This window comes from Mercurialis annua, linkage group LG8, assembly GCF_937616625.2.
Source record: "Mercurialis annua linkage group LG8, ddMerAnnu1.2, whole genome shotgun sequence".
Lineage (NCBI taxonomy): Eukaryota > Viridiplantae > Streptophyta > Magnoliopsida > Malpighiales > Euphorbiaceae > Mercurialis > Mercurialis annua.
In genome coordinates, this window is record NC_065577.1 from 5,515,044 (window position 1) to 5,529,410 (window position 14,367).

Below are 14,367 nucleotides of genomic sequence, written 5' to 3' on the forward strand. Positions count from 1 at the left end.
CTGGACCGTTCATTATGGACCGTCGTCTCTTACTTTCACTTATCTTATAGTACCTAGGCCGTAAACATAGGACCATTGCCACAAGTCTGTATTTAGATCTTAGTCGTGCACGTAGGACCATGGCCATAAATTTTTCCGGTGTGTCTAGGTCGTACACATTGGACCATCACCATAGACCTATACCATAATCAATCTTTTTTTACCATATTAATACGCAATTATTCTATACTGACTTCTACCGGTGATCATACAGTCATATTGCCGCTCAATATGATAGCACATTTACTCGGATATATATATATATATATATATATATATATATATATATATATATATATATATATATATATATATATATATATATATATATATATATATATATATATATATCGATTTTCATAATACTATATGAAATAATACTATATTTATGCGATTTAAATAATTAATTAATGATATAATACATTTTTAATATTCAAAAGTAAGATGCAAACTCATAGTAGGCGTCTTTTTCCAAAATAAAATACTTTCAGTCGACTCCGTGAATTTCTTTGGTCTTCCAACCCGTTAGCTCGACGACTTGTCGAATCTATTAATTCTTGAATTAATAAATTTCTAACTCTAAACGCGTGTGTGTGTGTATATATATATATATATACTAGTTTTGCGTTACGTGCTATGCACGTGGCTCGTAACGTAATTCGTCAATAAACATATTAGTAAATTTATTCGGTTATTAAATTTTTTTCCATACTAAATTTATTCTTCTTTTAGTTTAATAACCACAATTAAATAATTGACTTTATTTTATTAATAATATCTTTAAAAATAATAAGATATAAATTTAAATAATAATATATTGACCAAATACAATATTTTAATTTTGTAGTTAAATCAAACTAAAAGATAGATATTCCTAATAATTTGGAGACAATTTAGTTATTTATTATATACTAAAACTGAATTGGAGATAATTTAGCTACCTATTCTAATTAGGACTTTAATTACAATAGTGATTAATTAAATAACTAATTAGTTAATGACTATAAAACCTTTATTTAGTAATAAACTGAAAAGGATTATTCGGTAAATTTGCCTGTCCCCCCCCCCCATCCGTGCTTTTATATATAGTATAGATATATATATATATATATATATATATATATATATATATATAACTAAATGTAGACACCCATTTTTTAGACAAGTAAAATGTGATAAGGAACTGAAACGTGTAATGATGATTTTTAGAGAAATCTATCCGGGTGACGAGTTATCGATTTGCTTGTTAGAATCTAAGCGAGCTGCCCATAGCTGTAAACTTAGAGGATCAAAACGTATTTAGCCGCAAATAGCCTATAAAAATCCAAAAAGATTGCAGTTTAAGTCTAAAAATTAGACTAATTGCAATATCTTAAAAGTTTATGAACCAATTTATAAGTTTTACGAATTAAAATTGACCATACCTAAATTGGATCCAATTTTTCATTACAAAGTCCGACCCTAGTTATGAGTCTTTTCTAAAGAAAACTTGACAAATACGAAAGTAGTTTTCTATTAGCATTCATTCTTGATTAGGAAATTACCTTTCTAATCTAACTCTACCCGGTATTTTATGGCCACTACAAAAAAACTAGAGGTATGCCAACAAATACATTATTATCATTAATATGTATAAATATAAAATTTAATGAGTTAATAGCTTTAGTTTAATATTTTTACTATTTATTAACTTTTAATTTTTTTTTAAAAAATATATATTTTACTGTTTATGTACAAATAAAAATTATAAAATTATAAAATTTAATGAGTTAATGACTTAATATTTTCTTTAATATTTAAAAAACTTTTATATTTTTCAAAAAATTACATTTTATTTTTTATGTACAAAATAAAAATTATAAAATTTAACGAGTTAATGACTTTAATTTAATTTTTTTAACCTTTTTTTTAAATAATATTTTATTTTAGTTTTAAAAAGTAAATGTAATGAAGAAAAATATTTCTTAATCTATTATGTTAGCATTTCATTTTTTTTATTAAAAAATTTAATTTATACAAACATATTAAATAATATTTTTAATATTTTTTGATCAGCAATATATAAAAAAAACAATTATACATTTGCTCAAATTGTATCACATTAGCAAAATAATGATAAAACAATAAACTAATAGATTAATTTATTTGTCTCAAATTATAAAATTGGTGGCTCAAAATGTCTAAATTATTTTTTAAAAATATATTTAATAAAATTGCCAAAGATTATAAATATGGAAAGACATTTAGCCAAAATTCAAATACAATTGATATATCTTTAAAAAAAAAACTAAAAGGCCGTAACATGTGAAACCAAAAGTTATTTTTGGCCTTTTTAACCATTTGATTAGTGTTTTAGAAACCCGAACTAGTTGTCAAAGATTTCCGATTTAATTGGTTTAACCGCCGGTCCAACCGGTTCAATGAAATTTTAAAAAATTAAAAAAATATGACATAGCAATGGATTTTGATATTCAGCGATAAATCTTCCGATGCTGATTCTCATTATCGATTCAACTCGGTTCAACCGAAATTCCAGGTTTTGTTTGTTGTTTTTGGATAGGATCATTGGTCAATTCTTGGTTTAACTAGCCGACCCTATCCGGTTTTTAAACCACAGCATCTAAGGGTGTAAATGAATCGAGCCGTTCGCTAGCAACTCGGTGTTCGGTTCGATAAGAACTCGATTCATGTTTGTTCGTATTCTAAACGAACCGAGCTCGAACTTGATTTTATGTTCGTTAATATAAACGAGCCGAACATGATCATAGTGGTGTTCGGCTCGTTTATGTTCGCGAACAGCTCGAATAAGAGTTCATGAACAAGCTCTTGAACAAGCTCGATTAAGAGTTCGTAAACAAGTTCATGAACGAGCTCGTATCTAGTTCACGAACAAGCTCGTTTAGAAACTCGATTAGGTGTTCGCAAACTAATTCATATTTAGATTAATTTGTATAATTATGTTTCTAATTTATTCAGCTCATATTCGTGAACGAGTTCGATTAGATTGTTTTTAATTTATTCAGCTCATATTCGTGTTTGTTCGTTTAAAAGTTCGTGTTCGTTCGATTATCCGCTAAACGAGCGGGCTCACGAACGAGTTTGTTTAGTACTTATCGAGTTCGTTCGCGAGTTTGTTCGTGAACGAGCTCGTTTAGTACTTATCGAGCTCGTTCTTGAGCTCGTTCGCGAACATGTTCGTTTAGCGGCTAAACGAACGAACACGAACTGAACACGAACCGAACATGAACATTATAAAATTTAAACGAACCGAACATGAACACTCTGTTTAAAGCTCGACTGAACATGAACCGAACATGAACACCTTGTTCGCTAAACGAGCCGAACATGAACACTTCAAAGCTCGGCTCGGCTCGGTTCAGTTACACCCCTAACATCATCCGGTAATTCATAAATAGCTAAATGAACGTGAACTTTCAAAAATTGAAACACTAATTTATAAGGGGGGGGGGAAATTTCAGACATTAAAATAGTAAATTATAAATGTTCAAACACCAGTGATACAATTTAGGCAAAACTCATGTAGAGGCCCCTCTACTTTACCGGTTTTGTTTGAGAGGCTCTTACCTCAAAGTTTGTCACGTTCTAGTCCTTGTACTTGGCAAAATCCCGATTATAACGCCCTTACTTGGACAGAAACTGGCAAGTGTAATTCACTTGCATTATTTGAGAGTGTGAATCAAAAATTAGTGTGATTTTGTAATTTTTAATACCTATAAAAATGTATAAAATACATATAAATTAAAAGACCTCTTTGGAATTGTTTCCACCACCACATAATCATTTTTTCTCTACCTTCACTACCATTTGATCAAAAATACCCCTACTCAGAAATGCTTCTACACTATTTGATTACCCAGAAATCATATTATTGAAAGATGAAAGATCCTTTAAAGGCATTAGATCAATTTTTTTTTTTTTGGTTTCAGCAGATCAATTTATACAAAATCCAGATTACATTTTAAACAAGCAATTTTTTCTTTTCTTACCTTTCATTTTTTTCCAGCTTCAATCTTCGCTTGAACACTAGCATGAAACCCAGAATATGGCTCGTAACCGAAGAATTCCGACATAGAATTCCAAGCTACCAAATCTTTCGCGGGCTTTACATCGAACACTTTATAAGCATCAGCTATGCGACGGAAATTTCCATATATATTAACCATAGCAGTTTGGACAAACATATAATCAATATAAATATAAACCCAATTGGAAACGGACAAATCCTTCAAGCAGCTTTAAGTAAAACTGCAAAAGTATTACTATCAGCAAAAAAAGCCAAGTTCTTGAATTTTCAAATAGGTTAATAAGCTTGTTCTGCATCACCCATGTCCAATTTCTTCTTGATTACCTCATTATATTTTCTAACTTCTGGGTATGGCAAGAAATTTACTAGCTAAAATTGGCATCTGAATAGTTCAAAAGTTCAGAACTTTTTCCCTTAATTAATGGCAAGTGAATTACACTTGCTATTTTCCATCCATGTAAGGGTGTTATAATCAGAATTTTGCCAATTACAGGGACTCGAACATGACAAATTTTGGAGTAAGGGCTTCTCGAACAAAACCGGTAAAGTAGAGGGGCTTCCGCATGAGTTTTGCCAATAATTTAAGCTAATAGTGAAAAAAATCCAAAATTTTACAACTTGTTACAATTTAAATCAAATCTTTTAATTTTTATAATGATAGCAGGTTGTATTTTTTTTTGCAATAATAGTCAAAGAATTTGGATCCCTTAAGTTCATTTTAAACTTGAAAAGGTCATGTTCACGATTTACACCGTTCATTTTATAATAAACGGTATAGATTAATTTGATTAAAAATTTACTTTTTTTGATCTACACCGTTTTTTATAAAATGAACGATGTAGATCGTGAACATGACCCTCTCAAGTTCAAAATGAACTTGAGGAATCTCAATCCATAGCGAAATTGGTGGCCGAACTTGCAACAAAAAAATGCAAGTTTGGTTATTATTCCAACAAAAAAATACAATTCGGCTATTATTACAAAATTTTTAAAAAATTGGTTTAAATTGCAACAAGTTGTAAAGGTTTGATTTTTTTCACCATTAAGTCTACAATTTATCCTAAAATAAACACAGAGGACACAATTTTTTTAGAAAATAATAATAATTTTATTCTGTTTGAACTGAATCTTATAAATGTACAATCCTCAAGAATACTTCAGTACCACTAAACCAAAATTTTGCATTATATAAGCAGAAAATTGGCTAAGGGTACATAAACTCTGATTCTCACATATACAAAAACTGTCTAAAATGTAAAAATTACCTTTCATCACTCTACTCTCTATAAATACTGAACACGCAGTTTAATTTCATAATAGTTTTATAAAAGACATTATGGTACATAAGAAAGAACTGCAACAATGATTGCAGCAGCAATGAACTAATATAGCAGGATGATAGATAGACCTTTTTTCTTTTTCGGAAATTTGGTGACGAAGCAACCAATCACGGAACGAAATTGTATTTGCATTACTTGTGAGGGTTGATATGCGGATAAAGTCCGAGTATGTGCTCCGGCACGAAATCATGACGCGTCAGGATTCCGATAATAGGAGGCCTCTGCAAGAGAGAGAACAACTAAATAAACTACGAAAACCAAATCTTTCTATGGATTCCCTGAAGTGTACAAGAGTGGAGTTCACTACGCGAACCTAAATGTTACTATAGCCATATATTTGAGTTCGGGTTTAGGAAATGTAAAAAATATATAATAAAACAGTCTTACCCCTGGTGTTTTCGGCACCACACACAAGTGTCTTAGGCCGAGTTCTCGGAAGAGAATAGCGGCTTTTGCAAGAGACATTGTTTCAAGTACGGTGTATGGAGATGTATTAGTGATGGGATGGAGATCAATGTACATCTCCGTCTCCTCTTCTGTGAAATCCAAATCCTCCAATTTGACCCCCTTGCCAGATCCCGCCTTTGCAAAGTCGTGGGCTTTAAACGTCTTCAAAATTCCCGATGCAGACAACACCCTTCGATTTGTAAACTTTTTACCTTTAAGCAATACGAGCAGATGCGACCTCAAAACGAGCCCGCATAACTCCGGAGCATCAGAAAAAGGAGGCTCATCAATAACAGGAAATCCATTATGACCCGTTGTCTTCAAAGCATGTAATATGTTGCCTACTTGTTCTACTCCGCAAAATGAAACTAACGGAGCTGACACAGCATCACCTGCGACCAACTGCCTCATGTAGGGTTCGGCATGAGCTTCCATATAGGGTAATCCTTTCATTTTCACGATTTGATCATATACACCCTTGTTAAAACCATCAGCCACGGTTTTTGAGATTACGAGAACTAGCATCATCAATGGAAGCAGCAAGAGATCGTTAGTAAGTTCAAGAAGTATAACGCAGAGAGAGACCGTCATCCTCATAGTGCCACCAAGGAAGGAGGCAGCTCCGAGGAGAGAAAAGAGACTGACATCAAGACTAGATAGAGGCCCGAGAAGCCTCCCAACAAGGCGACCATATGAGGCCCCGGCAAGAATTACAGGGATGAAAAGTCCCGATGGAACGGCAATGCCATAAGTAATGATCCCAAGGAAGTACATAGCCACAAAAAAGACCAGAAGTGTGGAGACCTGAAATTCCTTTTCACTACTCGGTGAGAATAAATTCCTTATAGCATCATCATTGGTGTTGAAAAAGAGAGAAGCCAAGTCGTTGTAGTGGTGTGGCGGACACTGGAAATTTTTGTAGTTACCCGAGCGACCATGAGCAGGGCAATCTTCCGTCAGGTGAGAGGGGCACGGAAGGCACGGTGCAAGCCATGGGAGACCATAAGAGCAACATGATGTCAAAAGGGAAATAATGATGACAAGCAGGATCTTGAATAATGGACCCTTCCTGTAAATTATTCAAAACACGAGAAATTTTGCATTAAAACATTTCTATATGATCTATTTGAAAGCATCGACTCATGCATGATAAAAGCTTATGCACAATTAGAAATCATGCTAATCTAGCTTGAGTCAACTATCCCGGCAACAACCATGAGATGTTTAACAGAAATTTGATCTTTAAAACATGTCCATTTGACGATAAAACAACATTAACAGTAAAGCAGGAAGCAATATAGGTATGGTAATTGAACTCGGGATTGAAATGCAAATCGTCTTTGGAAATTTCAAATTTATTTGTAGGCGGTACCATTAGATGAGTCAATATCAACATAGACACAGTCAAATGTTTAATTTAATTAGTAAGAGAAACTTTAAGAATTTGATTTGGGACTTACTCATTGATGATACTGTAAGTGCGAAGGACCTTGTCGACAAAATAATTATATAAGCCTCCAAAAACGCCGCCGATCACTCCAAGGAAAATAACTGCCAGAAGATCTGCTGTGTTGTAAGTGGCTTTTGCTGAATTAACATCAAACATGATCAGACCTCCTTCCCCAAATAGCCCACATCCTCCATTCTGGCAAAGACCCATAAAAGCTCTCAACACCACTGCTACCACAGCTGTTGTAAAGAAAGTCCTCCAGAGAAGAGCACTTCTCCACCTGAATTGTATTAGAAACAACATAATTCACCTCAGATCAATGTGTTGAAACGTCAAACGCTAAAACAGCTTATCACCCTGATTACAGCTAGTGGCCCTTCTATAGTAGTCTATGCTGCACAGAAACTAATCGAGTTCTACATTTTGGCGTATCGTTTCCGCTTGTGAAACTCGGAAACTTTATATTTTATAACTTATTTCTGAGGAAAATATTGTTTCACCGTTGCGTTTCAATATTTTCTGTTTTAACATTTCAATCTCCTTGCAACATAGATAATAACAAGTCATGAAGATGACAGGATAAATAAATACCATGAAGCAGCTTCTTCAAGGGCAAAGAGAACCCCGCCAACAGGAGCACGAAAGGCAGCTGCTACACCAGCAGCAGCACCACAAGTGACCAAGTCTCGCCGATCTCTGTCATTTTTGAAATATCTCAGCCATTTCCATGTCAGATGATATTTGCGAGAGCCACCTTGTCCAAGTAAGGCAGCAATGCAAGCACCCGTATGTACCATAGGACCTTCCTTGCCAACAACAAATCCAGCAGCGACTCCCAAAATAGATCCAAAAATCTGAAAACTTTAAGTGTTATGTGCGTTTTTTTAAATTATACGCCACTTATCTTTAAAGAAAACATACTCCTATGCACTTTTATTAACCAGATACATCAGCAAAGGTTTATGTAAACTGACATTGTGATCTCTCCAATTCACATCAACTATAAATTTAATCATTAGAATCTTTCCACGTAATAAGGAGAAGAACAGCATTAAAGGTCAAGCTAAAATCTTAAGACAAAAATCTAAAGCAGCTACATATGCAACAATGAAGCGATATTTCAGCAAAATGACAAGATATGGCCAGCAAATATAAGGGCAGCAGGCAAAGATTCTGAACTGGAGAAAAGGCAAGCGAAGTTATTAATCCCTTTTAGCGTGTGCTTCTATTTCTTGTGGCCAAAGACGACATGACAAAAAAAGAAAGAAAAAAAAAACACCATTCCTATACCACCTGCGTATTAGACAAACATCAACTACGATTTTGTAAACGACGTACAAGAACAAATAGAAGGCACTTAAACTGAGATCAAGTTGTCATGGCAGTAATGTTCGTATCATGTCAGCTGGACGCATCAGTGTTTTTGTCAAATATGTAAATAAAACATACTTTGCTGTGCCTATAAAATAAGATTCAAGAATATGCATATTCAATTACAAATATATCCAAAATGCAAAAGAAATTTAAATTTTCCATTAAAAATAGTTCACTAGTTTCTGCAATTCTGTTACCTATTTGATTATATTGTTTGAACTCTCCAGTATGCCAACGGGTCATATCTAAATCATCAAATACTGCCTAGTATTCACATTTTTCAGAAAAGAGAGAAATAGAGATAAATTGCTGCGAACTTGGTTCCTAGAAAGTAATTGGTTTTGAAAATTTATCAGAAGAGTTGTAAGTTTCACGTTCCTCCAGAAAAGGGTATAGCTAGCTATCATGAACTGCTCAAGAATCCTCAGAAATTTTATGCTGGACCAATATAGAATGTCCACAATGAAGTGAATGTGTGCATGATAGGGAAGAGAGAAAGAAGACTAGACGGTTTCTGACTTACTCACCTTTACGAAAAAAGTACTTGGAGCCAGAATAGAAGGAGCATCTACACCATTTAGGTACGCTTTAACCTCTGGAATTCCAGAACCTGCTGCAGCCGGAGCAATATAAGCACAGAGAGCTCCAGCAGCAATGGCCAGAATTAAGTTGGAGCCAGCATAAGCTACAAAGGCCTGATAATACCTGCACCGAAGAAGATTCGTTTAAGTAATTCACAAAATACGGAAGTTGTTTCACTAGGATAAGAAACAATTATACTGTTAGGATTCATCAATTACAACACAATGAGGAGGAGGTTGCACAGAAATCGTAAAACTACTGGTGTACATAATTTATCAGCATTTGTTTTACGAAAGAACAAGAGATAATCTGGACGAAGACAGAAAACCACGATTTTTAAATGGAGAAATACTTGCTCATTTCAAGGTACCAACACTTAAAACTGCAGTGCAGCAGAAGTGTGTGGTCCAAGAGATGCTGGGTCAACCCAATGGTGATTTTGAAACTTCAATTAAAGTCGGTTTAGTTAACAAATGTAAGTAATCTTGCTGCTGAATTAAACCAAAAAATTGCTATTCAAAGCCAAACAGATCAGTTACCTCAAAAATACTATACTAATAGGACCATTAAAAAAAGTACATATTTAAAAATGCCATACTTACTTTTCCCTCAACATGAGACTGTTAGTCCACAGAAGTTTGAAACCGGCTATATTCTCGACAGCAAGGTTATTGAACAAGCCAATGAGCCCTGTACCCAATCCAATAAGGAGCGCGAGCGTCCATTTGAGGAAAACATATTGATATATCTCAACCTTCTTTCTAGATCTCCAATCTTGTTTAAACAGATCATTCTCAATTATCCTGAAGATAAGAATAAAAATGGAAGTGAGGCGTATCATATATCACCAACGAAAAGAATTTCTTACAAGAAAAGCACTAATTCATAGCAATCATGAAAAAGAAATACTACCAACATAACCATCAATCAGCATGTCGTACAACAAATTAATAAAAGGAAATTGTTAAGAAGAATTGCGAGTTTAATCTTGATTAATCCAAGATCCATTCATTTGCATTCAATAATAGTACTAAAAGTTAATTTCAATATATTTGGCAGTCTAATGATTTCCTCCAATTCCTAAACATTAATAAGAAAACAACCTCCAACTGCCAACTAAGTTGCAAAACGAAAAACATTGAAACAATATAAGCTGAAATGAAAAACAACAAAATGAGGTATAAATATAAAGTTTCAAAGTTTGATCATTTAATAAAAACGGAAATGAAATCGAAATGCAGGATTCGACAAATTTCCGTGCAATATAGATAGTTTAATCTCCTGAATTCAAGAAGCAAAACATGATCAAATATAAAATTGACCAAAAGCAAAACTTTGTTTATTGTACTCAGCTAATCATTGGGACCATCATATGAACACACAACACAAACACACCATTTCATTACAGAATTCAAAAACAAAAACAAATCATTCTCAAATCATAATTACATGATAAGAAAAACTAAAAATCATTGCAAACCCATAATACCCAACAAGCTAAAATTTCAAAAGCAACAAACTTCAAAGTCAAAGATCAAATCTTTTTCACATCTAAAACAAAACCAACATTCAAAACAATGAAAAAAGCTCTTACTCATAATCAAGGGACTCAATTGGGCAAACATTAGCACCAACAATGGCAATTTGGGAAGTATTATTCTTCCTATTCTTAACCAAAAATGGCTCCTTCATTGAATTAAATTCTTTATCTTCTCCAAAGGATCCATCAATTTCTATATCATGCTGCCCATGTTCATGTTCATGAACATCTCCACTTTGATCCATTTTTTTCTTCTCCTCTGCAATAAAAACTTGACTTTTTTTTTCTCTGATGAATTTATTTTCTTGTCTGCAAAATCTTCAGCTTTATTTATAATCTACATGAATATGAAAATATTACCTTTATGTGAAATCTTATGATACAATAATTAAAAAGGAAAAAAGAAGCTCAATCAAGAATGTGAATCTTCTAATTGCTTTGTTTACTTTTTTTAATGTGTGTGTTTATTTGGTGTAGATTTAGTTTCTTTATTTTAAAATCTAACCACAGATAAGAACTTGTTGTTTCTATTTAAATTCCAAACCATCAGTATAATTCATCAGTAAATAAGACAATTCTATATGATTCATCCTTGTTATAAAATAAACACCTAATTGCAAAATAAATTTAAATTTTTACGTCCTGTTGTAAAACCAAAAAAATTGATTTTTATAATAATATCTAAATTTCTACATTTCTTTTCAATTTTAGTTATTTTTTTCGATCAATTTAATCTTTCTAATTTTCCACCTCAATACCTGATGGATTTGGACATCTCGACCGCGTTTAACCTGTAAAAAAAAATAGACGGTTGATCAAACTATGTTTAAGTCAGTTTAGACTTAAAGGAAAATAATTATATTCAGGCATATCTCAATTTTTTTATATAATAATAGTGAGTGAATATCTCATAGAGTATATAAATAAGAAAGGGCTATTTAACATATGAATCCAAATAGGAAAAGAATTCTTATTTGGCTTGTGAATATTATCTATGAATGACTTTTTTAAATAAAATTATATTTTTTGTATGGAAATATGACTCCAAATAGGAATGTGATTCCTGTTTTTTTAAAAAAATTGTGTCTTCAAGAATCTCTTTCATAATATTTATGTTCCATCAATATATATATACTAGCTTTATTTGATTTTTCTTATCATTTTTAACTTTAAACTCGTTGTTTTACTTCAACCACCGGAAAATTAGATAATTTAGAATTAGTATTTGACTTTATTTTTTATTTTTTAATATTAAAAATTAAATTTTAAAATTATGAAAACATATTTTACTAATTAAATTCAACGAAAAAATAAAACAACTAAATTGATTAGAAAAATTGGGTAAAATTGCAACAAAATAATGAAATTATACATTATTATAAAAATTGAAAAATTTGGATAAAATTATAACAATCTGTAAAGATTTAGATTTATTTTCCTATAAATCCTAAAATAAAAAACAATAAATCTAGCTTATTTTGTAATTTTAGTATAATTTTTATTTTATTAATGCATTAATTTTTATTAAATTCGAATTAAATAATTTTTGGGGTTTATTATTCGCCGCCCCAAATTACTATCCACCGCCCAACTTTTGACTGAAATGCCCCTAATATAATTTCAATTTAAAAACAAAAAAACAAAAATCCTCTCAACTCAAAAATCTCTCAAACTCAACCTAAAATTCTGACGATAACCGGAGTCGGAATCGACGAAAGATAAAAAACGGAGATTTCCGATAATTAATTTTATTTCGTTTTAATTGTTTTAATAAAAAAGAATTTTTTTTTACTTTTTTTAAGGGCCATCGCCCGGCGATGGCGATGGCCCTGTGCACCATCGCCTGGCGATGGCGATGGTGCAGAGGGACAATCGTCCCTTGGGGACGATTGTCCCAGTGGTCCATCGCCAAACTATGGCGATAGCGCCTATGGTCCATTGCCAAACTATGGCGATGGCGCCTATGGACCATCGTCATCGTCTGGCGATGGACCAAAGGCGCTATCGCCATAGTTTGGCGATGGACCACTGGGACAATCGTCCCTCGGGGGCGATTCGCCAGGCGATGGTGCACAGGGCCATCGCCATCACCGGGCGATGGCCCTTAAAAAAAATAAAAAAATATTTTTTATTAAAATAATTAAAAATAAAACAAAATTAATTACCGGAGATTTCCGTTTTATATCTCTCGTCGATTCCGACATAAATCGGCTCCGGTTATCGTCGGAATTTTAGGTTGAGTTTGAGAGATTTTTGAGTTGAGAGAATTTTTGTTTTTTTGTTTTTGAATTGAAATTATGTTAGGGGCATTTCAGTCAAAAGTTGGGCGGTGGGTAGTAATTTGAGGCGGCGAATAGTAGTCCACTAATTCTTTTATAAAAAACATAGCACTCTTCCATTTTATTATAATTGTCCATCGTCTTTTTTCCTATGCAGATAATTTATTTTTGATAAATCACAATTTTTAAAATTTAGTTTTCTGTATCATCCTTCTTAAAGTCTACTACTATTACCATTTATTGTCACTATTTCAAAAAAAAAAATTAATGATAGTATCTACCAAAATATAATAATAAAATAATAAAAAATTATAAAATGAAAAAATTTGTAGCTTCTAAAACTGTATAAAATTGATAAAATTGACAATTATTTTGGAATAGATGTGGTATATTTATTACTTCATATGTATATTTATTTAAATTAAAAGAATTGATACAGAAAAATTCATATTAAATTTAAGAATTATAATTATCAAAATTATTATGGGTGATGTCATAAGAATTCACCAATTTTACACGTTATTCGATTTAATCACGTTTTTTAAAAAAAATTCATAAAAATATACCAATTTTCATTTTTTTTCCAAATTTATACATGTTGCTGACATGACACTCATTCATTGGTGCAATTTGATGAGGTATAAATCATTTTTAACGAATGAATGAGTGATACGTCAGCACCGTGTATGAATTTGGAAAAAAATAAGAGTTGGTGTAATTTTTATGAATTTTTTTAAAGAACGTGATTAAATTGAAAAAACGTATAAAGATGGTGATTTTGACACTAATCCAAATTATTATATTATTATACTAATGGTTAAATTTTATAAAACAAATGAAATATTCTAGGCTTAAATGCATAAAAAATCACAAATTTTCGCCTGTTTTTGGTATTTGACATGAATTTTTAATTTTGATTTTTTGCATATAAGACCAAATTTCCGTTTTAGGTGAAAAACAGTGCCGTTTTAGGTGAAAATGTTGTCGTTTTAGGTTAAAAACGGTGCCCGTGTTATGTATGTAAAAAATTGATAGTTCGTGTATTTATATATTAAAATTAAAAGTTTGTGTCAAATATCAAAAATAAGCGAAAGTTAATGATTTTTGGAGTAATTAAGCCTCTATTTTATATTTAATAAAAAAATTAAATTTGGAATTATAACTATATTTTCGATGTTTTATATTTATTTAATAAAAAAAAGTTATAATATTGACTTTATCTAGATAACCGTGAGATTGTTTAATTAGAAAGTACAATAAATAATAACACG

The 14,367-nt window shown here is 31.9% G+C and overlaps 1 protein-coding gene across 1 annotated transcript; it reads right to left on the reverse strand.

Annotated features, from left to right (window-relative positions):
- Positions 1-5,245: 5,245 nt before the first annotated feature.
- LOC126660485 (chloride channel protein CLC-c) lies at positions 5,246-11,328 on the reverse strand. The gene is made up of 7 exons (XM_050354024.2): positions 10,872-11,328; positions 9,880-10,080; positions 9,223-9,400; positions 7,913-8,175; positions 7,332-7,601; positions 5,812-6,940; positions 5,246-5,645 (listed from the first exon to the last, which is right to left on the reverse strand). Exons 1-7 carry the CDS (start codon positions 11,060-11,062, stop codon positions 5,556-5,558), a joined length of 2,322 nt encoding a protein of 773 aa, XP_050209981.1. The 5' UTR covers positions 11,063-11,328; the 3' UTR covers positions 5,246-5,555.
- Positions 11,329-14,367: the final 3,039 nt, after the last annotated feature.

Bases quoted from the DNA above. Each gene is read 5' to 3' on its own strand.
- LOC126660485 (XM_050354024.2), bottom strand. From the start codon at position 11,062: ATGGATCAAAGTGGAGATGTTCATGAACATGAACATGGGCAGCATGAT. The intron at 8,176-9,222 runs GTGAGTAAGTCA...TAAAGTTTTCAG, and splicing joins CAAGTACTTTTTTCGTAAAG to ATTTTTGGATCTATTTTGGG. The intron at 5,646-5,811 runs GTAAGACTGTTT...TCTCTCTTGCAG, and splicing joins TGGTGCCGAAAACACCAGGG to AGGCCTCCTATTATCGGAAT.